This window comes from Ahaetulla prasina, chromosome 3 (assembly GCF_028640845.1).
Source record: "Ahaetulla prasina isolate Xishuangbanna chromosome 3, ASM2864084v1, whole genome shotgun sequence".
Taxonomy (NCBI): domain Eukaryota; kingdom Metazoa; phylum Chordata; class Lepidosauria; order Squamata; family Colubridae; genus Ahaetulla; species Ahaetulla prasina.
Genome location: NC_080541.1, coordinates 227,927,691 through 227,954,743, shown reverse-complemented (window position 1 = coordinate 227,954,743; position 27,053 = coordinate 227,927,691). Strand labels below are relative to the sequence as shown.

Sequence of the window (27,053 nt, the reverse complement as noted above, 5' to 3'; positions counted from 1 at the left end):
GTCCTCCTCTTCCTCCCTCTCTTCCTCCTCCTCCTCCTCTTCACCTCATTCCCTTCTAGCACTGATGATCTTGCCTGGTTGGGTCCTGAAACGTCTGCAAGAAAACCACCAAGCTCAGAGATCACCAAGGACCCCCCCAATCCCCTCCATCTCCTCCTACATTCCTCAAGCCCCATTCCTTTCTGGCACTGATGACTAAGGACCCCATAGTCCCCCTCTCCTCCTCCATGCCTTCTCCTCCTCCTCCTCCATTCTGCAAACCCCTCTCCCTTCCAGCACTGATGATGTTCCCTAGTTGGGTCCTGAAACTGTCTGCAAGAAAACCACCCAGCTCAGAGAGCATCAAAGACCCAACAGTCCTCCTCCTCTTCCTCCTCTCTCCTCCTCCTCCTCCTCCTCCTCCTTCTCCTTCTCCTCCTCCTAGCACTGATGATGTTCCCTGGTTGGGTCCTGAAACATTTGCAAGAAAACCACCAAGCTCAGAGAGCATCAAAGACCCTGCAGTCTTCCTCCTTCTCGGCTCCTTCTCCTCCTCCTCCTCCTCCTCCCTTCTAGCACTGATGATGTTCCCTAGTTGGGTCCTGAAACTGTCTGCAAGAAAACCACCCAGCTCAGAGAGCATCAAAGACCCTGCAGTCTTCCTCCTTCTCGTCTCCTTCTCCTTCTCCTCCTCCTCCTCCTCCTCCCTTCTAGCACTGATGATGTTCCCTAGTTGGGTCCTGAAACTGTCTGCAAGAAAACCACCCAGCTCAGAGAGCATCAAAGACCCTGCAGTCTTCCTCCTCCTCCTCCTCCTCTTCTTCTCCTCCTCCCTTCTAGCACTGATGATGTCGCCTGGTTGGGTCCTGAAACGCCTGCAAGAAAAACAACCCAGATCAAGGACCCTTTCAAGCGCAACCTCGAGCTATACATAGATCGCCCTTTTCACTGGCAATCTTGCAATTCTGCAGCAACCAGGTTGCCAAAAAAAAAAAAGAGAGAGCGATCGAGCCCCAACCACACGGGGGCGCTGAGCGCCTCTCCGCGCGCGTGGCCCCTAGCGGCCGCTGAGGGTACCGCAGCCAAACGATCCGGGAAAGGGTTCTACGAATTGGGGGACGGGGGGGACGTTTTGGCCTCTTCCCGCGGTCGGAGCACACAGCCCGCCGGCTTCGAAAGACCCGGGCGCGGATGATGGGACACAGAACCCTCCCCTCCACCCGCCCAAACCCGACGAGGCCTTAGTATTTTTTCTGTGAGGCGGCCAAAATGGCGGCGGCACCGCCTTCCTTGGCTCCGCCCCCCAAGGCGGCCACTCGCCCGCTCGCTCGCGCATGGCCTGCTGGGACGCGGGGTGGGGCGGAGAGGCGGGCCCGGGCGTGGAAGGGACCCCATTGCGCAGGCGCGACTCCGCCCACCTTCCCCTCCCCCGTCGTCGTCCTCCTCCTCCTCCTGACTCCTGTTGGTGCCGCTCGCCGGCCGCGCCTCAGCTCGCCTCGTCCTCGCGGTGCGGATTTTCGACGCCGGGACGCGAGATGGGCGTCCGCATGGAGACCATCGCCCCCGGGGACGGTGAGCCTCCCCCCTCCCCCTCACACCTTTCCCTTCCCCTTCCTCTCCCCGAGGCCGTTCGCGGGGTGGGGAGGTCGTGGGTTGTGAGGGGGCTGCCCCTCCCCCCTCCTCTGTCCCCCCCCCTTGACGGGACTCTCTTCTTCCCCCCCCCCCGCAGGGGGGACCTTCCCGGAGCGCGGCCAGACCTGCGTGGTGCACTACACGGGTGAGTGGGGAGGGGAGGGTGTGTGGGTGGGGCTGGGGAGGAAAGGGGTCTCTCAAAGGAGGTGGGGAGCCTTGAAAGGTGCCCTCCCCTCCTCACCCCCTTCAGGGGCTTCCTTCAAGGGGAGCCCTGCCCTCCCTTCCCCGCCCTTGGTGTTCTTGGATGAGGGGTGGGGTGGGGTCCCCTTCCTATCATCCCCAGCCGGTGGCCCTGAGGAGCCTGGGAAGGGGGCAGCTGTACTGTGGGGGCGCTCCTGCTTGGGAGTTGCCCCCACCCACCCTCCACATTCCTGCCCCCCAACATAGGCTCTGAGAAAGACACAATCTTGTCCTCCCCCTCCAACATCTCCTGGCATCTTCCATTTCCTCCTCTCTCTCTGTCTCTCTCACACACACACACACTCAGGCACAGAGAAAGACACAATCTTCCCCCGTTACACATACACACTTTCCTAGAGTGCGTGTGCATGCGCGCACACACACACTCACACTCATACACACAGAAATGCACAATCTTGCCTCCCCCCAACATTACACATACACTTTCTTGGCAGACACACACTCACGCACAGAGAAAGGCACAATCTTGCCCCCCCCCCCAGCGTTACACATACACACTTTCCTGGAACGCGCACACACTCATACACAGACATAGAGAAATGCACAATCTTGCCTCCCCCCAACATTACAACATGCACACAACTCCTGGCATCTTCCCTTTCCTATCCCCTCTCCTCCCTCCCTCCCTCCCTCCCTCACACACACTCCCACACACAGAGAAATACACAATCTTGCCCCCCAACATTACACACACCCTCCTGGCATCTTCCATTTTCTACCCTCCATCTTTCTCTCTCTCTCTCTCTCTCTCTCTGTGTGTGTGTGCGTATGTGTGTATATATATATATACATATATATATACACACACATACACACATACACCTATATATACCTCAGAAAACACACACACACACAGATACTCTTGGCATCTTCACACATGCTCCTGACATTTTGTCCCCCTCCCCCATTCTTTTGGCACACTTTCCTGGTATTTTGTCCCGGTTTCTTGGCCCCCAACAACACTCATGTGCACACTCCTGGCACCTTCACACGCATGCGGTCTCGCACACACATATACACACACGCACACTCTTCTGGCATTTTGTTTCCCCTCTCTGCCCCTGGCATCTTCTCACCCCCCCCTCCCCAACACACACATACTGCTGGTATTTCCCACCCACCCCCAGCTTCTGGCACCTGGCCCCAAAACACGCACACACATGCATACACACACACATACACACACACACCCTTGGCACCTGCACTCTTCTGATCAGAGTGGCACTCCTGGACCTTGGCCACGCTGGCAGCCTCCCATTCACCCCCTTCCTCTCCCGCCAGGTGCGGCGCCTGGGTGTCCCTGCTCTGCCCTCTCTTCCACGCCCCCACGGCTGCCTTTGGCTGGCATGGGAGGAACGCTCCCCTTGCCCCCTCCCCGAGATACCCCAACCCTGAGCCTCCCACCTTTCCTTAATAATGAATTTCCCTTCCTGCCACTCATAATGGGCACTGTGCCCCTCCCTCCCTTGTGACTCTCTTAATGGCGCTTCCCCCTCCAGCCTGCCCTGTTTTCTTGTACCCTGTTCCGTGTTGTGTGGATTTGTGTTTTCCATTGGCAGTCTTGCTCTTCAGTGCTCTTGGGGGTGTGTGTGTGACTGGAATGTGTCCTCCGAGAGGGGAAAAAAATGCACATTCCTGATCCAAAACGTTGTGCTTTTAAGAGCTCCTTGATTGGTACTTCAATCTCAGCCTGAGAAAAAATCGTGACTTTCTCAGCTAAGCAGTAGCAAAGTTGTAGTGGTTGCATTTTTCCGCCCCCCCCCCCCCCATGCTTTTTTATCCCTCTTTTCCTCAATTTTATTTTTATTTGCATCCCGCCTTGATGAGTGCAAAATGCAGCTTCTTACTTGACAGCCCGTGTTGCTTAGTAATTCGTTCCTGCAAGTTTTTTTAAGCGCTGCTTCGGTAAGACGCTCTCTGCTTATTATAATACCTCATCTGTAAGTTGCCTGATCCATTTTCGCGAGGCGGAGCAATTCGGGAGGAATTGCACCCTTGAAAATGGTTGTGCCCAGCAATCGGTGGATTCGTTTATGTGCAAGATATTATTCTGATCCGTTGGTCTTTAGAAAAAAAACCCCTCTTTGCAAAGGATCTCTCTTCTCTGAATCTTATTTTTGCTCCTTTAATTTATTTTTATTTATTAAACCTACATGCTGCCCTTCTTCGCTGTCCAGAGTGAGTAAAAATTGTTGGTTAAAAGGCACCCATTGCTATAGCAACCTTGAAACCGAGTATGGTTAGGAAGTTATCATCCTGACACAGAAAATTAGACACTATCAAGGCTTGGATTTCATTCTGGGAAGCTTTTTATCTGTAAAATAAACAGTAGAAGAGGAATTTTTCCATTGCCTTGTTTATCTGCCTGTTTTCTTCGGATGATCTCTCTGATTTCCACGGAGGCTTCGAATGTGCCGAAAAGCACATTTTTCCATGTTACTTTCTTTGGCAGGTAATTTCACTTGGTTGTTTTCAAAGCTGGGTGGGACTGACAGTTAATAGATCAAGATGAAGAGTTCTTGCTGGCTTCATAGTCTTCCTCACCGTAGGAATTTCCTTAGGAATAGAATAGAGTTGGAAGGGACCTTGGAGGTCTTCTAGTCCAAGCAGGAGACCCTATACCAGGGGTCAGCAACCTGCGGCTCTGGAGCCGCCTGTGGCTCTTTTACCCCTCTGCTGTAGCTCCCTGTCACTCAAAATATGCGTCACAACCGCCAATGTGCGACACCCGCTGGCACACGATTTATTGAGCTTTTCAACCCCCGATAGTCCAACCATGGATAAATCCAAGAAAAGAAAAGTTTCAGAAGAAAACAGAAGGTTTAATTCAACTACATATGCTAGTTTCGTGGCCGCTCAAGAAATAGTCAGGCACGGGGAAGGGTTTTGTGGCTCCCGGTGTTTTCTTTTCTGTGGGTCCAAATGGCTCTTTGAGTGTTTAAGGTTGCAGTCCCCTGCCCTATCCCATGTCAGATAAATTATTGTCCAATCTCTTCTGGAAAACCTCCCGTAATAGAGCACCCACAACTTCTGGATGGACGCTGTTCCACTGGTTAATTTTTGTCTCAGTTCCAAGTTGCTTCTCTCCTTGATTAGTTTCCATCCCTTGCTTCTTGTCCTGCCCTCAGGTGCTTTGGAGAATAGCTTGACTCCCTCTTCTTAAGGGCAGCCCCTCAAATACTGGAAGACTGCTATCATCTCCCCCCTGGTCCTTCTTTTCATTAAACTAGACCCATTTTCTTCATATGTTTGAGTCTCCAGTCTTTAAGGGGTCCAACCTCCCTCCAAGGGTTGAAGTTTAATTGGACTTTCGGGATACCTTATTATCTGGGAGGGCGGGGAAGAATTTGTTTGGCATTGCTTCTTCATCTTGACCCTTCCGTGAAGCTACCTCACCTATTGGAAGATTGCATGCACGATACATAAGGAGTCAGAAGATGGGGGATTTTGGAACAGCCTGAAAAATTCGAAGCCATAAAACACAGATTTGGGTATTCTCTTTGGGTTTTCTTGCATTTTTTTTTTGTGTTGGCCCCACACAGCTTCATTGGTTGACTGAGTCTGGATGGAATCTAGAAAGGAACCTCACATATGTCAATATTCAAATGGTTATCAATGGCTTAGAACAGGGGTCTCCAACCTTGGCAGCTTTAAGCCTGGCTGACTTCAACTCCCAGGAATTCCCCAGCCAGCTTTGCTGGCTGGGGAATTCTGGGAGTTGAAGTCTGCCAGGCTTAAAGCTGTCAAGGTTGGAGACCCCTGGCCTAAAAGACCTAAATGCCTTAGGATTTTCTGATTCTACTTTGAAAGTTGGATATGGAGTCTTGAGCTTCTGAATTCGTGGTTGGGGCTGTAGGGTGCCTAACCACGCACCACCAACAAACTAAACCTGGCATTTCTTGGCAGTGAGAACCAGCGGAACAGCTTGCCACCAGAAGTTGTGAATGCTCCAACACTGTAAGTTTTTAAGAAGGGATTAGACAGCCATTTGTCTAAAATGGTGTAGGGGGTTGGACTAGGAGGCCTCTAAGGTTCCTTCCAACCCTTGTTATTCTATTCCATATTTTGAACTTCTTGCAGGGAGGAAATATTTTCTTCCATTCTCAAGACAGCCCTTCTGGGTTGGACTTGGACGATTGAGGAAACATCAGCCGGGGCTCAAAGATTGAACATATCTGGGGCATTCTGGGAGTTGAAGTCCACAGGTCTTAAAGGGGCCAAGGTTGAAATAGACTGTTTGTATGACATTGTTCAAAGGAAGAATCTGTCAACAGAGGTAATCTTCAACTTACGGCCGCACTAAAACCCAAAATTTCTCTTGTTAAGCAAGATGGTCGTTAATTGAATCTTGTTCCATTTTATGATTTAATTTGTTGTTAAGTAAATCACTGCAGTTGTTAAGATAGCAACATGGTTGTTAAATGAATCTTCCCCACTCACTTGGCTGGTCAGACGGTCGCAAAAGGGATCACGTGACCCCGGGACACTGCAACTGTCATAAGTACCGCCAGTTGCCAAGCATCTGAATTTTGATCACGTGACCATGGAGATGGTACAAAGGTCGTAAGCGTGAAAACGGTCCTAAGTCACTTTTTTCAGTACCGTTGTAACTAGAATGGTCATTATGTGAACCATCATAAGTTCAAGGACTACCTGTAGTGCTTTTTATATATCTCTTTTTTAATGTCAGGTGCGATGGCCTAGCCAGACTTTTTTCTTCATTAATTATTTTTTAAAAATTCTGACGCAATAGTTTAATTGCCTGTTCAATTTTGTGACTGTGCTTAGAGCCCGTATGGAGAGCTGCAGCAAAACGGAGAGAGCCAGCTCTTGTCTTGCTGGATCTCCACCCACGAGAAGCTAGCTGGAAAGCAGGCTGAAAAAAAAAAAAGAAAAGCAACAAGGAACAGCAGAGACAGCTTGAATAGAATAGAATAACAGAGTTGGAAGGGACCTTGGAGGTCTTCTAATCTAGTCCAAACCCCTGCTCAGGCGGGGAACCCTACACCACTTCACACAAATGGTTGTCCAACCTCTTCTTAAATACTTCCACTGTTGGAGCATTCACAACTTCTTGAGGCAAGTTGTTCCACTGATTAATTGTTCTCACTGTCAGATAATTTCTCCTTAGTTCTAAGTTGCTTCTCTCCTTGATGAGTTTCCACCCGTCGCTTCTTGTTCTACCCTCAGGTGCTTTGGAGAATAGTTTGACTCCCTCTTCTTTGTGGGAACCCCTGAGATATTGGAAGACTCCTATCGTGTCTCCCCTAGTCCTTCTTTTCATTAAACTAGACCTACCCAGTTCCTGCGACCAATTCTTCGTATGTTTTAGCCTCCAGTCCCCTAATCATCTTTGTTGCTCTTCTCTGCACTCTTTCTAGAGTCTCCACATCTTTTTTACATCGTGGCAACCAAAACTGGATGCAGTATTCCAAGTGTGGCCTTACCAAGGCTTTATAAAGTGGCATTAACACTCCACGTGATCTTGATTCTATGCTGGGTCAGGACTTTTTTAAAAAAAAATTTATTTACATTTATATCCCGCCCTTCTCCGAAGACTCAGGGCGGCTTACAATGTATAAGGCAATAGTCTCATTCTATTTGTATATTTACAAAGTCAACTTATTGCCCCCCCAACAATCTGGGTCCTCATTTTACCTACCTTATAAAGGATGGAAGGCTGAGTCAACCTTGGGCCGGGCTTGAACCTGCAGTAATTGCAGGCTACTGTGTTCTAATAACAGGCTTCTTAACAGCCTGAGCTATTACGACTTGAAATTTTCCTGGAGGCTTCACACCTCACACCTGGAGGTGTGAAGCTAATTCAGGAAGAAGAACCCAGGGATTGTGCGAGCCAGGTTGTCTGATGGGGGTGAGATGATCACCGGAGGACATCAGGCCGAGGGACGTTGAACCTAACTAGCTTGGCCCAGTCTATCCTCACACACTAAGGAAGAACTTGGAGATATGGTCCAGGTTGAGGGAAGTTGACCCTACCATATATTGGTCCAGTCTGGAACCCACATCCCTAGTTCTGTGGAAATGTTAGATGCAGGATGGTTGCCATAGGTCAGGGGTCTCCAACCTTTTGTCACTTTAAGACTTTGTGGACTACAACTCCCAGAATTCCCCATGCTTAAAGTGGCCAAGGTTGGAGACCCCCAGCTAGAGATGGAAAAAATGCCAAGAGGAGACTTCTGGGTCTTCCTCTACTTGGGTATTGTAACTTGATGCTGCCAAATTTTATTCATTAAATTTGCTTGCTGTCCATCTCGCCATAAGGCAACTCTGGGCAGCTTACAGGGTTAAAAGCAATAAAACTATACAAATATATCCCTGTCTCTTTTTCCTCTCTCCGTATCATCTATCAGAATGCAGCACTGTAGGCTAACTCACTGCGGGCTAACTATATCCAATTTACATCATCTATCTCTCTACTATCTGTCTATCCAATCAATCAATCATCTCTACTCTTTTATCTATCTGTCTGTATCTGTATCTATAATCTATCATGCATCCTTCTCTCTCTCTCTGTCTCTCTCTCTGTCTGTATCTATTATCTATCATCCATCCATATCTCTCTATCTGCCTATATCTATTATCTGTTATCTATTATCTATCATCCATCTCTCTCTCTCTCTATCTATCTATTACCTATCATCCATCCATATCTATCTGCCTATATCTGTATCTATTATCTATCATCCATCTCTCTCTCTCTCTCTCTCTCTCCTGTCTATCATCTATCTAATCTCTACCCTCCCTCCCTTTCTCTCTCTGTCATCTATCTACACTAAAAATATAAATCATGGTTAAAATTACGGTAAAAAGATGGGGAAGGAGGGGACATGATATGCAGTGGGGGGTGGGGGGGGAGATGGGACCTGCTTTTGGCCCACCCACCCCCTCCAGTGAGAAATTTCCCCCATTGAGGTCCAAAGCCTTCTGGCAGAGCCAGGTTTTGTTCAAAAAGGCAGACTGGGGGTACATTGATTTTTTTTTTGGGATGGTGGGGCACCTGAATGTCCCCTAATGCAGGGGTCCCCAACCTCGTCAACTTTAAGCCTGGAGGACTTCAACTCCCAGAATACCCCAGCCAGCAAAGCTAATGAATGGCCTTCAGCCCTCCCACTCTCTGTCCATGAATGGGAAACACATCAGTTTCTTCTCCCAAGAGAACGGATTCAGACCCTCCCCGAAAACAGTAGCTCCCCCCAGCTCCTCTTTGCTTCTCTCCACCCCCCCCTTCGCCTCCTCCCCCCCCCCGTGCCCCGCCCACCGGCCTCTCCATCTGCTTCGCTTTCCTTCCCTGCTGCCATTGGGTGGGGAAAGGAAATGAGCAAGCTGCTTCTGGGCTGACAGGAAGGGCAGAGGGGAGGGGGACTGGCAGAGGATCAAGTGTGGGGAGGGGGAGAGAGAGAGAGAGAGAGAAAAGACGGTCAGATGCTGCCTTCTCCAGTCCAGTGACCTTTGAACCTCTTTAGTTTTGCTTCTGCGTGTCGTTTCCCCCCCCCCCCAAAACAGCTCGGCTCGGATACTTCAGGTGGGGCAGCAAGAGATATGCCTTCGAAGGTTGGCCTGAGCAAACGGGAGACCAAAGGGGAGGAAATTTGGGGAGAAAAACATGGCAGAGAGCCAGCTTGGCCTATTGGCTAAGGCGCCAGGTTAGAAACCAGGAGGCTGGGAGTTCTAGTCACACCTCTTAGGCATGAAAAGCAGTTGGGCCAATCCCCAGGGGACAGTGTGATCTAATCCCGCCTTGGGCACGAAAGTCAGCTGGATGACTTTGGGGCAATCCCCAGGAGACAGGGAGTTCTAGTTCCGCCTTGGGCACGAAAGCCAGCTGGGTGACTTTGAGCCAATCCCCAGGAGACGGAGTTCTAGTTCCTCCTTGGGCACGAAAGCCAGCTGGGTGACTTTGGGCCGATCCCCAGGAGACTGGGAGTTCTAGTTCCGCCTTGGGCACGAAAGCCAGCTGGGTGACGTTGGGCCCATCCCCAGGAGACTGGGAGTTCTAGTTCTGCCTTGGGCACGAAAGCCAGCTGGGTGACTTTGGGCCGATCCCCAGGAGACTGGGAGTTCTAGTTCTGCCTTGGGCACGAAAGCCAGCTGGGTGACTTTGGGCCGATCCCCAGGAGACTGGGAGTTCTAGTTCTGCCTTGGGCACGAAAGCCAGCTGGGTGACGTTGGGCCAATCCCTCGCCGTCAGCCCAACCCACCTCGCAGGGTTGCTGTTGTGGGGGAAAAGGAGGAAAGGTGTATCCGATATGTCTGCCACCTTGAGTTATTTGTAACAAATAATAATAATAATAAATGTGGAATATAAATAGATACCCTAGGCCAGGGGTGTCCAAACTTGGTCCCTTTAAGACTTTTGGACTTCAACTCCCAGAGTCCCTCAGCGTTGAAGTCCAAAAGTCTTAAAGGGACCAAGTTTGGACACCCCTGCCCTAGGCCCTTCTAGTGGGGACGGGGGGAAGAACACGCGGTGAGCATACCTCCTTCAAAGTATGAAATGCTTGGAATCGTTTTGTTCAGGGCATCCTGAAATGCACCAGCCTCATCAGTACTGGAAGAGAGAGAGAGATAGAGAGAGGGGCTTGCAGAGAGAGGGAAGAGAGGTGGGGAGAAGGATTGGGGGGGGGGTCTTTGATGCTCTCTGAGCTTTGTTGTTTCCTTGGAGACGTTTCATCACCCATACAGGCAACACCATCAGCGTTAGAAGGGTGTGAGGTTTGGGAGGAGGATTCGGATTATGGGGTCTCTGGTGGTCTCTGAGCTTGGCTGTTTTCTAGCAGACATTTCATTACCCAATTAGGCAACCTCATCAGTTCCAGAAAAAGGGAGTGTGGAGTAATGGAGGTGGAGAAGAAAAAGAGGAGAGGAGGCAAAGAGAAGGGGGAGGGAGGAGGAGGAGGACTGTGGGATCTTCGGTGCTCTCTGTTTTCTTGGAGACTTTTCATGACCCGACTAGGGAACGTCATCAGTGCTAGAAGGAAGGGTGTTTTGTTTTGTTTTTTGCTCTCTGTTTATAGACTTCGTGGCTTTCTGGAAGGCTGAAAAATTGGGGGCTTGCTAGATCCCAGAGGGAGTGCTACCCTCCTGGGTTGGGGGCTATGATGGACAGCCCACCTTCCCCAAGTCCTGCCAGAGGGCAGCGTTGAAGAGCAAGAACTTGGAGCATTCTCCCCGCCCCCCCCAGTCTTGGGGGTGGGGTCCAGCACATAACCCTCTGGTCCCCCATTCATCTTCCCCAGCGCCCCATTCTTGAGGTCCTTATTATCTGGTAGCCCTTACCTTGCACCCATTCGTTTAGCGACCGTTGAAAGTTACAACAGCACTGAAGAAAGTGACCGGTTTTTCATACTTAACGGCCGTTGCAGCGTTCCCCCATGGCCACGTGACTTTAAGACTTGTGGACTCCAACTCCCAGAATTCCTCAGCCAGCAAAGCTGGGAGTTGGAGTCCACAAGTCTTAAAGTTGACACGGTTGGAGACCCCTGATCTAATTTACATTCAGATGCTTGGCAACTGGCTCACATTTATGATGGTGGCAGCCGTCCCTGGGGTAGTCACGTGACCCCCCCCTTTGGCGACCTTCGGGCGAGCCGAGTCAACGGGGACCCACTTAACGACGGCGGCAAGAGAGGTCCTAAAATGGGCAACAAAACAAACCGAGCAACAGAAATTTTGGGCTCAATTGCAGCTGGAGGGTGGTATGTGGCTTGTGGGTGGGGGGGGGGAGGTTTGCCAACTAGCAGTGTAGCAGGCAGGGTGGGCTTGGGACAAGACCGGAGGGGGGGCTTTATTTATACCCCGAATCTAACTTTCTGAAGCTGTTTGCATCTCTACCAGGGCTCGTGGCTCAGTCCGGCCGCCCAAACGAAAGCTAAAACCATGTCAAGTTACCAAGAGGACAAAGCCTGAGTCACTGTGCGTGGGCAAAACACTCCTGCGTCAGTTCATCTTCTCTGGATTAAATTGGTTAACAGGGTAACGGAGTCGGAAGGGACCTTGGAGGTCTTCTAGTCCAACCCCCTGCTCAAGCAGGAGACCCTATACCGGTGATGGCGAACGTTTTCGGCACCGAGTGCTGAAACTGGAACGTACAAGTAAGCATGCCGGAGCCCAGAAACCCAAAGACGAGCTGGCCGGGGCGCATGTACCCTATACATTTCGGACAAATGGCTGTCCGGTTTCTTCTTAAAAACCTCAACTTCTGGAGGCAAGCTGTTCCACTGGTTAATTGTTCTCACCGTCAGGAAATTTCTCCTTGATTCCAGGTTACTTCTCTCCTTGGTTAGTATCCCTACCCGTTGCTGCTTGTCCTCCCTTCAGGGCCTTTGGAGAACAGAACAGAGTTGGAAGGGACCTTGGAGGTCTTCTAGTCCCAACTAGAATAGAATAGAATAGAATAATTTCTATATCGCCCTTCTATCGAAGGACTCAGGGCGGCTTGCAGCCAGGTGAAACACGATAAAACATACACCTCCTGTTGAGGCAGGAAACTCTATTCCATTTCAGACAAATGGTTGTCCAATCTCGTCTTAGAAACTTGCAGTGTTGGAGCATTTACAACTTCTGGTGGCAAGCAGTTCCACTGATTAATTGTTCCCCCTGCCAGGAAATTTTCCCTTAATTCTAGGTTGCTTCTCTCCTTGGTTAGTTTCAATTCGTTGCTTCTTGTCCTGCCTTCAGGTGTGTTGGAATCCTTTTTAGAAGACATGTCACTTTTAGAAGAAAAAGGAAAATAGCTTCATCACCCAAATATAAATAGCCATTATAATGTCAACCTACAAGAAATTTCCTAATGGGTGAGACCAATCAACCAATGGAATGGCTTGTTTTCAGAAGTTGTGGGTGCTCCATTCCTGGAGGTTTTTAAGAAGAGATTGGACAGTCATTTGTCTGAAATAGTATAGGGATCTCCTGCTCGAGCAGGGGGCTGGACTAGAAGACCTTTAAGGTCCCTTCCAAGTTTATTATTCTATGGAGAATAGCTTGACTCCCTCTTCTTTGTGGCAGCCCCTGAGATATTGGAAGACTACTATCACGTCTCCCCTACTCCTTCTGTTCATTAAACTAAGGTAAAGGTTCCCCTCGCACATAGGTGCTAGTTGTTCCCGACTCTAGGGGGCGGTGCTCATGTCTGTTTCAAAGCGTTGTCCGAAGACGTCTCCATGGTCATGTGACCGGCATGACTCAACGCCAAAGACGCACGGAATGCTGTTCCCTTCCCATCAAAGGCGCTCCCTGTTTTTCTACTTGCATTTTTTACCTGCTTTCGAACTGCTAGGTTGGCAGAAGCTGGGACAAGTCACGGGAGCTCAAGTTCAGCATCTTAGCCCCTGAGCCACCCGTCCCACTTTCATGAAACTAAAGGTAAAGGTTCCCCTCGCACATACGTGTTAGTCGTTCCCGACTCTAGGGGGCGCTGCTCATCTCCGTTTCAAAGCCAAAGAGCCAGCGCTGCCCGAAGACGTCTCCGTGGTCATGTGGCCGGCATGACTCAACGCCAAAGGCGCATGGAACGCTGTTACCTTCCCACCAAAGGTGGCCCCTATTTTTTCTACTTGCATTTTTACGTGCTTTTGAAACTGCTAGGTTGGCAGAAGCAGGGACATGTCACGGGAGCTCACCCCGTTACACGGCAGCACCAGGGATTCGAACCGCCGAGCTGCCGACCTTTCGATCGACAAGCTCAACGTCCTAGCCCCTGAGCCCTTTTCATGAAACTAGACCTACCCAATTCCTGCAACCGTTCTTCCTATGTTTCAGCCTCCGGTCCCCCTAATCCGACGGTTGATCATCATTCTGGATCCTGGTTCTTTCCATTGGGTTCGCAAGGATTGTGTGTAGGTGTCCTAACTGAGGTTCTGCGCATTCCCTCCCCATGCCCAGTGGCGAGCGTGGTTCTGCAGTGCCAACGTGGGCGTGAGAGATTTGGATGACGAGGAACCGTGGGCTGACTAATTCTTTTTACCAGCGCTTTTTAAAAGAGAGTTGGAAGCAGAAATGTTGATGAACGGCAGTAATTTAGGTTTTTAATTTTTTTTTCTTTTTTGTTCAAGAGGAGAAGGAAAAAAAAACACCTTCCAGGCATGGCAATTAAGTCCTGTCCTTCTCCCAGATCTTTAAAAGCAGCTTTTTTTTTTTTTTGTGGGACGTAAAGCCTTAAGTGGGTTGCTGGAGAACAGCCAAAAAGAACGCCTTCCTCATCATATCCCTGCCAGGCAGGGGGCTCCAACCTTGGCCACTTTAAGCCTGGCGGACTTCAACTCCCAGAATTCCCCAGACAGCAAAGAATTCTGGGAGTTGAAATCCGCCAGGCTTAAAAGTGGCCAAGGTTGGAGACCCCTGCCTGGCAGCATTGGTCTTTCAAGCTTTACCACATCTTCTTTTGCCCCGGTCTTCCAACAGAAATGAATTCTGGCAGTCCTCGACTTATGACGACCATACGTTTAGTGACCGCTCGAAAGGTACAACGGCATTGGAAAAAAAATGACTTGGGACCATTTTTCACACTTAACGACCGTTGCAGCGTCCCTGCAGTCACGTGATCAAAATTCGGACGCTTGGCAGCATGACTCGCATTTACGACGGCCCGCAGTGTCCCGGGGTTTTGCATGATCCCCCTTTTGCGACCTTCCGATGCGCAAAGCCAACGTGTGGCAAAGCCCAATTCACTTTAACGACCGTATTACTAACTTAAAACAGCGGCAGTGATTCGCTTTAAGAACCGTGGCGAGAAAGGAGATAAAACGCTCCCTTAACGACATGCCTTGCTTAGCGGTGGAAGTGCTGGCTTCAATTGTGGCCGTAAGTCGAGGTCTACCTATTTTGAATTTTGTATCTGTTGCCAGAATTTGCCAGATTAAAGTGGAATAGAAGCCCTGTTAACAGTAAAGGAGAATATTGATAGTCTGGGTTGAAACCACACTATAAAAAAGATGTTGAGACTCTAGAGCAGGGGTCTCCAACCTTGGTCCCTTTAAGACTTGTGGACTTCAACTCCCAGAGTCCCTCAGCCAGCAAAGCTGGCTGAGGAACTCTGGGAGTTGAAGTCCACAAGTCTTAAAGGGACCAAGATTGGAGACTCCTGCTCTAGAAGGAGTGCAGAGAAGAACAACCAAGATGATTAGGTGACTGGAGGCTAAAACATACAATGAACGGCTGCAGGAATTGGGTAGGTCTTAGTTTAATGAAGAGAAGAACCAGGGGAGACATGAGAGCAGTGTTCCAATATCTCAGGGGCTGCCCCAGAGAGGAGGGGGTCAAGCTATTTTCCAAGGCACCTGAAGGCCAGACAAGGAATAATGGATGGAAACTGATTAAGGAGAGATTCAACCTGGAAATAAGGAGAAATTTTCTGACAGTGAGAACCATCCACAAGTGGAACAGAAGTTGCCTTCGGAAGTTGTGGGAGCTTCATCACTGGAGGCTTTCAAGATGAGACTGGGCTGCCATCTGTCAGAAATGGTGTAGGGTCTCCTGCTTGGGTGGGGGGGTGGTCTAGATGACCTACTAGGTCCCTTCCAACTCTGTTAAACTGAAATGAGAGCTCCTCCAGATTGTTCCACGGACCTCTCAATCTCTGTTAAATGCATCAACTGTGAGAAAAACAAGGTGACATTTAGATGACAATATTCAAAAAGTTTGTAGAGAGAATGAATTTCTTTCTGGGTTGGGTGTTTTTGGGAGGGTCTTGACTAGTATTGGCCAAAATTGCGGAAACCTTTTGGGAAAAGTGTATTTTCTAAAACTAGCTAATAACACCATTATTATTTTTTTTTGCAGTAGTACCGTAAAATTATATTAATGGAAAGATAGTTTAATCAAGGATGTAATGCAATCACTTTTATGAAGGATTTACTATTAGAATAGCAGTTACAGTATAAAGAAGAAAAACGAAACACGTAGAAAAAAACGAGATATACAAAAATGATCACCATGTCAGTTAATAGATGGGTAACCTTTAGCATGAATTACGGCCTTACAACGTCTTCCCATGGAGTGAACCAAGTCTTTGAGTTCTGCAGCTGTTATAATGTGAAACCAAGATTGAATGATTGCTTTTATTAACTGGGTTTTATTGCTGTGTCGCTTCCGACTAACCAGTTTCTTTAGTCGGCTCCATAGATTTTCAATTGGGTTATTAGGTCTGGACTATTCCCAGGCCATTCCAGCAGCGGAAGAGGTTTATCTTGAAACTCCAAAAAAAAAAAAAAAAGTGGTGTTATTAACCATCAAACCTCAAAACCTCACAGGGCCTCTGGTGGCTCAGACTGCTAAGACAGTCTTATTAACACAGCTGCCTGCAATTACTGCAGGTTCTAGTCCCACCAGGCCCAAGGTTGACTCAGCTTTCCATCCTTTATAAGGTAGGTAAAATGAGGACCCAGATTGTTGGGGGCAATAAGTTGACTTTGTATATAATATACAAATGGATGAAGACTATTGCTTAACATAGTGTAAGCCGCCCTGAGTCTTCGGAGAAGGGTGGGATATAAATGCAAAATAAAAAAAAAATACACTTTTCCCAAAAGGTTTCCACAATTTTGGCCACTACTATAGGTAGTGAGGAAATCTTGGAATAGTCTGAGAAAAATAGTAGATACAGGCCAAGTTCAGGTATTTTTGGCTGTTTTGTGACTCAGCGGTTGGAAGATGTCACCAAATGTAGAACAAGGATAAGATTTCTGCTCCCCCCCCCCAATAAAGGATCTAATAGTCCTCAATTTACATCAGTTCATTTAGTGACCATCCGAAGTTACAACGGTACTTTGTAAGCGACTTACAACCATTTTATACACTTATGATCGTTGGCGGCTTCCCCATGGTCACCTGGTCAAAATTCAAAACTTGGCGACATATTTATGATGGTTGCAGTGTCCGGTGGGGGAGGGGTCCCCTTCTGACCAGCAAAGTCAGCGGGGAAATCCAGATTCGCTTAAAAAAAAACAAACATGTTCCTCATTTAACGACTAAAGCGATTCGCTTAGCAACTGCAGCAAGGAAGATCGTAAAATGGGGGCAAAACCCACTGAACGACGGTCTCGCTTAGCCGGCCTAAATTTTGGGAGTTCCGTTGCGGTTGTAAGGACGACCTATATGGATTTATCATTCCTTTACGTTTTGCATTTATGTCTAAATTCGTGAGACAATTGAGCGTTGTTTAGTAAGAAGAACGTGGCATAAAATTCGTGCTCGGTCCAATCGACTGATGCAGGGGTCTCCAACCTTGGCTACTTTAAGACTTGTGGACTTCAACTCCCAGAATCCCTCAGCCAGCAAAGCTGGCTGAGGAATTCTGGGAGTTGGTCCACAAGTCATAAAGTAGCCAAGGTTGGAGACCCCTGGGCAGATGAATTATTCCTTGCCGAAATTAGGCGAGGATTTGTCCCAATCTTTCCCTTAGATTTGCTGGTCTGGAAGCTGGGAGACCCCCTGGTTTTTTGATGAGCACCCCCTCCTCTGCAAATCCCGAACTGCTTTTGAGTGCCAGGCTTCCCATAACAAACCTAACCTTATTTTTTGATGAAATTAATGGGTGAAGAGGAGGAGAACTAACGGGCTGGATTGGGTTCTTCAGCCCTGACCAGTGCAGGCTGGGGGATTGGCAACTGCGTGTCCCAGGGGCCCTGATCCTGGCAAGGACCCTGGCATTTCCACAGGCCTTATCTTTATGCTGATGACTTCCAGCTGAAGGACTCTCTACCAAGGTCAAAGGGGAAAAACTTTTTGGGAGGCACCGATAGAAGAGAATATTTGTAGCTCAAGGCTGAGCTTGTGGGGGTCCTTGGTGCTGCTTCTGAGATGAATGATGAACATCATCAGTGCTAGAAGGGAGCCGGGTTTGCAGATTGGGGAAGGAGAAGGAGAGGAGAAAAGGAGGAAGAAGAGAGGAAAGGAGAAGGGGAGGAGAAAAGGAGGAGGAAGAGAGGAAAGGAGAAGGGGAGGAGAAAAGGAGGAGGAAGAGAGGAAAGGAGAAGGGAAACAGAAAAGGAGGAGGAAGAGAGAGGAAAGGAGAAGGGGAGGAGAAAAGGAGGAAGAGAGGAAAGGAGAAGGAGGAGAAAAGGAGGAGGAAGAGGAAAGGAGAAGGGGAGGAGGAAGAGGAAAGGAGAAGGGGAGGAGGAAGAGAGGAAAGGAGAAGGAGGGGAGAAAAGAGAGGAAAGGAGAAGGGGAGGAGAAAAGGAGGAAGAGAGGAAGGAGAAGGAGGGGGGAAAAGGAGGAGGAAGAGAGGAAAGGAGAAGGGGAGGAGAAAAGGAGGAGGAAGAGAGGAAAGGACAAGAGGGGAAGAAGAACAATTGTGGGGTCCTTTGTGTTCTCTGAATGTGGTTGTTTTCATAACCCAACTAGGTAATACCTTCAGTGCTAGAAGGGAGTGGAGTTTGCAGTTTGTAGAAGGAGAAGTGGAGAAGAGGAAGGGAGAAGAAGAAGAGGAGGAGGGAAAGAGAGGAGGAGAACTGTGGGGTCCTTTTGTGTTCTCTGAAAGAAACAAGAAACAAGAAAACAACCAGGCTCAGAGAGTACCAAGGATCCCACAGGCCTCCTCCTCCTCCTCCTCCTCCTCCTCCTCCTCCTCCTCCTCCTCTAAACCCCCTGCCTTCTAGCACTAATGATGTTACCTAGTTCGGTAATGAAAGGTCTGCAAGCAAATAGCTAAACTCAGAGGGCACCAAGAACCCCACAGTCATCATCTTCTTCTTCCTCCTCCTCCTCCTCCTCCTTCTCCTCCTCCTCCTCCTCCTCCTCCCCCTCCTCCTCCTCCTCCTCCTCCTCCTCCTCCTCCTCCTCCTCCTCCTCAGTCCCCACTCCCTTCTAGCACTAACAATATTACTTAGTTTGGTAATGAAAGCAACGGATGGAAATTCATCAAGGAGAGAAGCAACCTAGAACTAAGGAGAAATTTCCTGACCGTGAGAACAATTAACCAGTGGAACAAAGTTGCGAATGCTCCAACACTGGAAGTTCTTAAGAAGATGTTGGACCACCATTTGTCTGAAGTGGTGTAGGGTTTCCTGCCTGAGCAGGGGGTTGGACTAGAAGACCTCCAAGGTCCCTTCCGACTCTTGTTATTCATTCCTGGTGGCACGCGGCCTTCGGAGGAGGCTGGTGGGCATCTGGCCAAGCAGGGCAGAGTGAATGAGCAATGCCGGCCCGCCCGCCCGCCTGCCTGTCTTGGGAGAAAAAAAACCCCCTAATTCTTCATTCAGCTTCCAACTTGCTCTCACACGCACACAACCGTTGCCCCCGGGATACAGGTCCCATTTGTGGGGCTGTTGCGTCTTGCTTTGCAACTCGCCCTGCCTTTTGTGCGATCGGATTGCTCTTGAAGGGTTTGCCGAACTGCCACCCAGTCGTGGGAAGCCCGTTTGACAGATCAAATCCCATCCAGCGGCCGAGAATGAAGTAAATCTGGCCCTGTGCAATTAAACAGGCATCAGGTTTAGCTGTCAGACGATGGACTCAAATCCGGAGCAGCCTAAAAATGAAATAGATGCTGCCGGCGGCTGATATACCACCCTCCCATCTCTGGATACGGTTTCTTGTTTTTTTGGTGTGTGTGTTTTTTTTTAAAGTTTGAAACAAAGCCAGCCTTTTGCAGAGGTGCTTGGCACAAAAGGATTTGGGAATAGAGATTTTACTTAAAAGGTGAGCCAGCTGTGTGTGCCGCAGCTTGTCCAAAAAGCCAACACAGTCCTAAGCTGCATTTGCCTAGGGATGGAATCAAGATCATGCGAAGTGTTAGTATGGCTTTATACTGCCTTGGTAAGACCATAATTGGAATACTGCATCCAGTTTTTTGGGTCTCCATGATACAAAAAAAAAGATGTTGAGATTTTAGAAAAGTGCAAAGAAGAGCAGCAAAGACGATTAGGGGGCTGGAGGCTCAAATGTACGGAGAACAGTTGCAGGAATTGGGTTTGTCTAGTTTGATGCAAAGAAGGACAGGATAGCAGCCTTCCAATATTTGAGGGGCTGCCCCAAAGAAAAGGGGGCCAATCTGTTCTCCAAAGCCCCTGAAGGCGGGACAAGAAGCAACGGATGGAAACTAATCCAGGAGAGAAGCAACTTAGAAGTAAGGAGGAATTTCCTGACGATCAGAACAATTAACCAGTGGAACAAGTTGCCTCCAGAAGTTGTGAGTGCTGCCTCACTGGGGTTTTTTAAGAAGAGATTGAACAGCCACTTGTCTGACACGGTATAGGGTCTCCTGCTCCAGCAGGGGGTTGGAATAGATTAGGGTCCCTTCAACCTTATTCTTTTAAGTGTTATGAATGGATTTCCTTTCATCATTCAGAGACTATGTTTTACAAAGCGCTTCAAATATTCGTGTGTGTGTGTCACACGATCCCCTTTTGCGTCCTCCTGTCAAGCCGAGTCAACGGGGGGGGGGGAGCCAGATTCACTTAACAACCTTGTTACTGAGATAACAGCATAAAATGGGGGCAATGCTCGCTTAACAACTGCCTTGGTTAGCAGCGGAAATTTTGGCTCCAGTTGTGGCCATGGGTCGAGAACTACTTGTATTGATGCTTTCATTTTAATATAAGCCTCACTGCAAGATGGGTGACAAACAGATTTAATAAACAGATTTAATAAACAAAGCACGTGTACTGGGCTTTCTTGTGTAGCCAAACCACAGAAATATCTTGCTGGACATAAAACAATTCTGTTGCAGTTTCTCTTCCTCCTTCTTCTTGTTCCACATATCTGAGAATTAGGACAATGGGAAGGATTAATTTAGATACGGGGGCCTTCCCAGAAATTTAAGACATTCCCCCAGAGGCTTAATGACCTGAAATAGAACGTAGAACATGAAATACAGGTCGTCCTCGACTTATGACCACAACGGAGCCCAGAATTTAGGTTGCTAAGTGTGACCCCTTTTCACACTGTTCACACGATCAAGATTCAGACACTTGGCAACCAGGGTGGATAAAAATCAATGATTTTTAAAAATAAATAAATTAAAAAACCAGGATTTTTAAAATTTAAATTGGATATTTTTTTATTTAAATCGGATTTGTTTTATTTTTATCAAATTAATTTCCATAAAATGCTTTTGGAGTAAAAAAAAATCTATCTAGTTTTTTATTTAAGATACATTTAGTTTATTCATTTAGTTTATTCAGCATGAAATGGAGCTTAGTTACGTAGCACGAGGAGGCTGTATATTCTGCAATATTTACATTTTTCGTAAACTCATTCAGTGAATCCAAGCTCTGCAAGCTAAACAGGAAACCTTCGTTTTGTTTGCAAATAATAATATTAAAGGTTCTAACTGCCAGCAAGAAGGAGTCCTTACATTGAAAGAGCGCCTGCCATTTCAGATCCATCCTGGCAGCGGCTGTTAGTGGGCATCCACTCACCTGCTGCCTGCCACGTCCCTCACCTTGTGGTCTCCCTGCCACGTCACCAGCATTAAAGTGACTGGGACAATCCGTGAGTCAACAGCGGGTCAGAGGAGCAGCTGCTGCGGGACAGAGATGGTGGTTGCTCTTTAAAAATTACGATTTAAATCAAGTTGATTTCTTTTTTAAAATTTTTTTAATCGTTTTAATGTGATACACAATCTGACAAGCACACAACATATATAAATTTCCTATTTCTAAACAGCGTTTCTTAGTGGTCTTCTTTCGCTTTTATACCTTTCCCCCCCAAATCACATTTGTTATTTTATTTTCTTTCTTATCCCCTTTTCTTTATTTACATTAAATTATCTAATACTAATAGCTTTACTTTTCTAGATTCTTATATATTTATTATTTACATATTATACATTTCTAATACATTCTGTGCATTCTAATTTCTCCCCTTTATTTTTTCCCCTTTATTTCTACACTCAAGCCATTCACACCGCCCTGAGTCCTTCGGGAGAAGGGCGGTATAAAAATCTAAATAATAAATAAATAAATAAAATACCATTTATTCCAGATTATATAATAGTCTGTCTCTTCTTTTTCTTTAAGTTCTTTTCTTAACTTTTTTTTGTTAAATCGAGTTGATTTCAGTCAAGTCTTTGTCTCTCTGTTCACAATCTTCCCACTCATCTTCCAACAACCACCAACTCAAGGAGAAAGACTGGATTCACCTAATGACCGCATGATTCGCTTAGCAACGGCAACGATCGGCTTGGCAATGGCAGCAAATAAAAATTGGGCACGACTTGCTTAGCAACTTTGCCTTGCTTAGCGATGGAAATTCTGGTCCGGTTGTGGCCATAAGGCGAGGACTTCTGGTCTGTGTGGCTGAATTTTGCTTGGGGAAATCCTCTGTTGAAGTTCCAGAACAATTAACCAGTGGAACTACTTGCCTCTTGAAGTTGATGGTCTGGAGGTCTTTAAGAAGAGATTGGGCCGCTATTTGTCTGACATGGTATAGGGCAGTGATGGCTAAACTTTCTGCCATGGGGGGTGGGGTGCATTTCCCCCCCTTGCGCCTGTCATGTGACGGCCCGGTAGGCCCGTTTTTCTCTCTCACCTGGCTCCAGAGCCTCTCTATAAGTCTGGGGAGGGCAAAAACAGCGTTCCCCAACCCCCCAGAGGCCAGAAACTGCTTGTTTGCCAATTTCCGGTTGGACAGGAAGTGACTTTTTTCGCTGTCCCCAGCATCCAGAGACTCCTAGAGAGGCTCTGGAGCCAGGTGAGAGAGAAAAACAGCCCTTCCCCACCACTCCCCAGGCCCTCCAGAGACAGGAAACAGCCTGTTTCCCTACTTCTGATGGGCCCAGAAGGCCTGAAAATCAGCTGAGCTCAAGTGCCCACTGATATGGCTACGCATGCCATCACAGGTATAGGGTCTCCTGCTTAAGCAGGGGGTTGGACTAGAAGACCTCCAAGGTCCCTTCCAACTCTTCTGTTATTCTGTAAGGGTCTCCTGCTTGAGCAGGGGGCTGGACTAGAGGACCTCCAAGATCCCTTCCAACTCTTCTGTTATCCTGTCTCTGTATGACGCTACAGCTTGAATGTCCTCGTCCTAAACCCAAGTCCTGGTCTTCCCCTGTCTCTGAATTCTACCCCAGCTCCCCTCCTTCGTGCAGCTCCTGACAGCTTCCTCTCGTTGCTCGAAGGAAGACAAAAAAAAAAAAGCTTTATTTTGCTCCTCCCCGCAGGCATGTTGGAAGACGGGAAGAAGTTTGACTCGTCTCGCGACAGGGGCAAGCCGTTCAAATTCGTGATGGGCAAACAGGAAGTCATCCGCGGCTGGGAAGAAGGGGTCGCCCAGGTAGGATGGTAGCGTTGGAGGCCGGGAGAAGTGGCTGATCTTGCTGTCCATCCATCCATCCATCCATCCATCCAAGTTTGGAGGCAAGAGACAATCGGGGTCCAGGGTGATGTGTTTCTCCACCTTGGGAGAGGATGTGTGGACTTCAACTCCCAGAATTCCCCAGCCAGAATGGAGGGGACTTGGAAGGGGTATGTCGTGTCCCACTCCTCCTCTGACGGCCGGGTCTGGGAAGTCTGTATCAAGCGTGGCCACGAAGCCTCTGCAGCTTTGCCAAATTCCTGTCAGAGTTCTCAGGGCAGGCAGGAATCCAAGGTGTGACTTCAGCAACCAGATGAGACTTTGCCTGATTCAAGGAATGCCAAAAAGCAGATCCTTTATATAGGCCATGGGGTGTGGCTCCATGACTCAGCACTTATCCAGGCCTGCCCCTCCCTTCCTTTTGCTGACGTCGCCTCTCCATTCTCCGGAAGCGGGGATCTGTCCACTGTGTCTTTTCGTCCTCAGCTGCTGGCAATTCTAGCTCATGGCTGGCTTCGTGCTCACACGCTGTAGGGAGGTTTGTTTGCTCAGTCTGTCCGGGCATGGTGCCAGGGCTGGGGGCTGGAGGCATGCCAGGCCATTCTTCTTCACTATCAGTCTCTGGCTCAGATAGCAGGAGATGGGAGGGGCCCGGCTGAGGAGAGGACACAACAGGGTAGCTATTTGTGGGTGGCCAGTGGCCAGCAGAGCTGGCAGCAGATTTGGACAATGAGGAGGTTGGAGAAGAACGTGGGCCAGTCCTGGAGTCTGGGGAAGGCTTGGACAAGGGCTCTGCGTCGGAGGCAGAGAGGGGGTCAAGGCCATCTGGGAGTTCTTTGCCGCCTCCGGAGTCAGACATGAGCGAGGCAGAAGAACAATGTCAGCCTGTTTCCTGTGTGCGCATGCGCAGAGCTGCCAGACGACAGGAACAATTAAGAAAACAGGGTCGACTTGGAAGTAAGGCTTGGAGATGGTTGGCCCCTCCTATGAGACATAAAAGAGGAGCGAGCTTTTGCAGGAAGCAGTTAGTTTATCTGGTTTGTAAAAGCTCTGGAAAAGCTCAGTTTGACTCTGTGCCAAGTTTGGCCTTGCCCTGCCTGTGGCAATGAGTTCTCTGGCAGCATTCCAAGGGAGATAAGGTGGGTGTTTGAGAAGCCTTCCGGACTGGGAATGACAATAACTCACAACCGTTTGAAATAAAAGAAGTTTGCCGGGACCAAGTTTGTGCTGTTTACTTTCTGAGGAAGCCTAGGTCAGAACTGATTCGCCAGGACATGGTGCCTCCGGGGTTCCCACAAACAAACAAGCGGCTGGCAGAAGCCGGTCTCCCCATCTCTTCATTTTTTGTTTGACCAAAGGTGTATTTCAATGGGTGTGTCTACCTTGGCATCTAGGATTCTGTGGGCTCCTTGATGCTCTCTGAGTGTTGTGTCTCGACTGCTTTCACCGCAGCCGGGGCCTTCTTATCTGCTTCCGAACGCTGAGGAATGTCCTAGTATGCCTCCCGGCCCCAGCCCTGGCTCCATGCCCAGACAGGCTGAGGAGGAGGAAGTACCTCCAGCCCCCAGCTCTGGCTCCATGCCCAGGCAAACGGAGCAACTAGACTCCTCCCCCTCCCCCACAGCATGTGAGCCTGAGGAAGGTCAATTGCCAACAGCTGCAGACTGGAGTGACCCTCGCTTCAGAAGAATTGATAGGCGGAGGCAACAGAAGGAAGGGAGGGGCAGGCCAGGATAAGTGCTGAGTCATGGAGCCACACCCCATGGCCTATATAAAGGACCTGCTTTCTGGCATTCTCTGAGTCAGGCAAAGTCTAAACATATCTTGCTGAAGTCACTTTCTGGTCTCCTGCCTGCCTTGAGAACTTTGCTAGGACTTTGGCAGAGCTGCAGAGGCACGCCTGATTCGGATTTCCCTGACCCGGCCGTCAGCGGAGGAGTGGGACACGACATCGAGCTGGGTTCTTTTTTGGGGACATTTCATGACCCAACTAGGTAACTTCATCAGTGATGGAAGGCGATCACAAGCCTAATGAAGGAATCGTGGATAACTCTCCCACCGATACCGACAGGGCAAGCACCACTTGTATATAAACAGAGAGCAAACCCTCTCTCCCTTCTGGCGCTGATGACGTTACCCAGGTGGGTCTTGAAACGTCTCCAAGAAAACAAACAGGCTCAAATAAACTGGCTGGAGAGGGAATTCTGGGAGTTGAAGTCCACACATCCACAATTGAGAAACACCAATTCTGGGTTTCTCTCATCCTCCTACCAACATGAGATCTCTTGGTGCTTGGGCTCCGCGGTCTTCATTTGAACCCAGAGCAGCTTCTCGCCCTCTTAACTTCTCGCTCCTCTTTGTTTTCCAGATGAGTGTCGGCCAGAGAGCCAAGATGATAATCTCTCCAGATTATGCTTACGGGGCGACCGGTCACCCTGGTATCATCCCACCAAACGCCACCCTAATTTTTGACGTGGAGCTTCTAAAGATGGAATGACCCGAGAGAGGCCTCCGTCCTCCCCATTTCCCTGCTCTGGGGTAAACGATCATCTGGCAGGAGTCCGAATTGGGCATTGGGAGGGGGAGGGGCGCTGATTGGGGGAAGAGGGCCCTTTTGGCAGGGGGCGTTGGGGGTCTGTCGACTTGTCAGAGCAATGTGAAGTTGTTAGACTGTGAATTTTGAAGCTCAGGGTTGTCTGGTGCTCTCTGAGCTGGGTTGTTTCGTTGCCGACCTTTCATGACCCAACTAGGGAACATCATCAGTGCTAGAAGAGGATGGGGTTTGCAGAGAGGAGGATGAGGAGGGGAGAAAGAGGAGGAGTGAAGGAGGGCCTCTGGTGGCTCAGACTGCTAAGACAGTCTGTTATTAACACAGCTGCTTGCAATTACTGCAGGTTCAAGTCCCACCAGGCCCAAGGTTGACTCAGCCTTCCATCCTTTATAAGGTAGGTAAAATGAGGACCCAGATTGTTGGGGGCAATAAAAGTTGATTTTGTATATAAATATACAAATGGAGGAAGACTATTGCTAACATAGTGTAAGCCGCCCTGAGTCTTCGGAGAAGGGCGGGATATAAATGCAAATAAATAAATAAAAAGGAGGAGGAGAGGAGTGGGGGAGGAGGACAATGACTAGCATCCTTGGTGCTCTCTGAGCTTGGTGGTTTTTCTTGCAGACGTTTCATGACCCGACTAGATAACGTCATCAGTGCTAGAAGAGAGTGCGGTTTGCTCTCTATTTATATACAAGTAGTTTTGCCCTGTCAGTATCCGCGGGAGGGCTCTTGCTGTTTCCTTGATTAGTCTTTTGCTCGCCTTCTGGCGCTGATGACGTTACCTAGCTGGGTCGCGAAACGTCTGCGAGAAAAACCACCCAGCTCAAGAGAGCATTAAATCACAACGTTACACACACACACACACCCGTTGTGACGCACCTTTTCGTCGAAACACCGGAGATGGGAAAGCCGGGCTCTGTCAACCCTCCCAAGCCCCCCCCACCTCTCCCGGAGGGGCAGCTGCCAACTGACCCCCTTCTTTTGTCTCGACAGATTCGGCACACGGAGAAATTCCCAGAGACCTTCGCTTTGAGATGAACGCACACCAATTTGTATGGAGCTTTCCCGGCTACCCGCCACACTCTTCGGTGTCGCCCTCCGCCCCGATTTGAATGTTTCTGAGCCGCACGGTTCCTCCGCTTCCTCGTTTTCCTCCTCCTCACCGTTTTTTTTTTATTATTATTTTTGAACCCCATGCAAAAAAACAAAACAAAACACGGCCCCTTTAAGACGGGTGGACTTCGACTCCCAGAATTCTTCGGCTGAGGAATTCTGGGAGTCAAGTCCGCCTGCCTTAAAGGGGCCGTGTTTGTGGACCTCCCTGCTCTGTGCTATAAACCTCAGCTTTTTTTTTTTTTTTTTTTTTTTTTTTGTG

The 27,053-nt window shown here is 48.8% G+C and overlaps 1 protein-coding gene across 1 annotated transcript; it reads left to right on the top strand.

Moving 5' to 3' along the window:
* The first annotated feature begins 1,719 nt into the window (after window positions 1-1,719).
* FKBP1A (FKBP prolyl isomerase 1A) lies at window positions 1,720-26,811 on the top strand. The gene is made up of 4 exons (XM_058174659.1): window positions 1,720-1,756; window positions 22,991-23,103; window positions 25,493-25,662; window positions 26,672-26,811. Exons 2-3 carry the CDS (start codon window positions 22,993-22,995, stop codon window positions 25,619-25,621), a joined length of 240 nt encoding a protein of 79 aa, XP_058030642.1. The 5' UTR covers window positions 1,720-1,756; window positions 22,991-22,992; the 3' UTR covers window positions 25,622-25,662; window positions 26,672-26,811.
* The last annotated feature ends 242 nt before the right edge of the window (window positions 26,812-27,053 follow it).

What these genes read in the sequence shown, in the direction of transcription:
- FKBP1A (XM_058174659.1), top strand. Translation starts at nt 22,993, where the DNA reads ATGTTGGAAGACGGGAAGAAGTTTGACTCGTCTCGCGACAGGGGCAAG. An exon ending in GGGAAGAAGGGGTCGCCCAG is followed by an intron (nt 23,104 to 25,492) that starts GTAGGATGGTAG and finishes TTTGTTTTCCAG; the next exon opens with ATGAGTGTCGGCCAGAGAGC.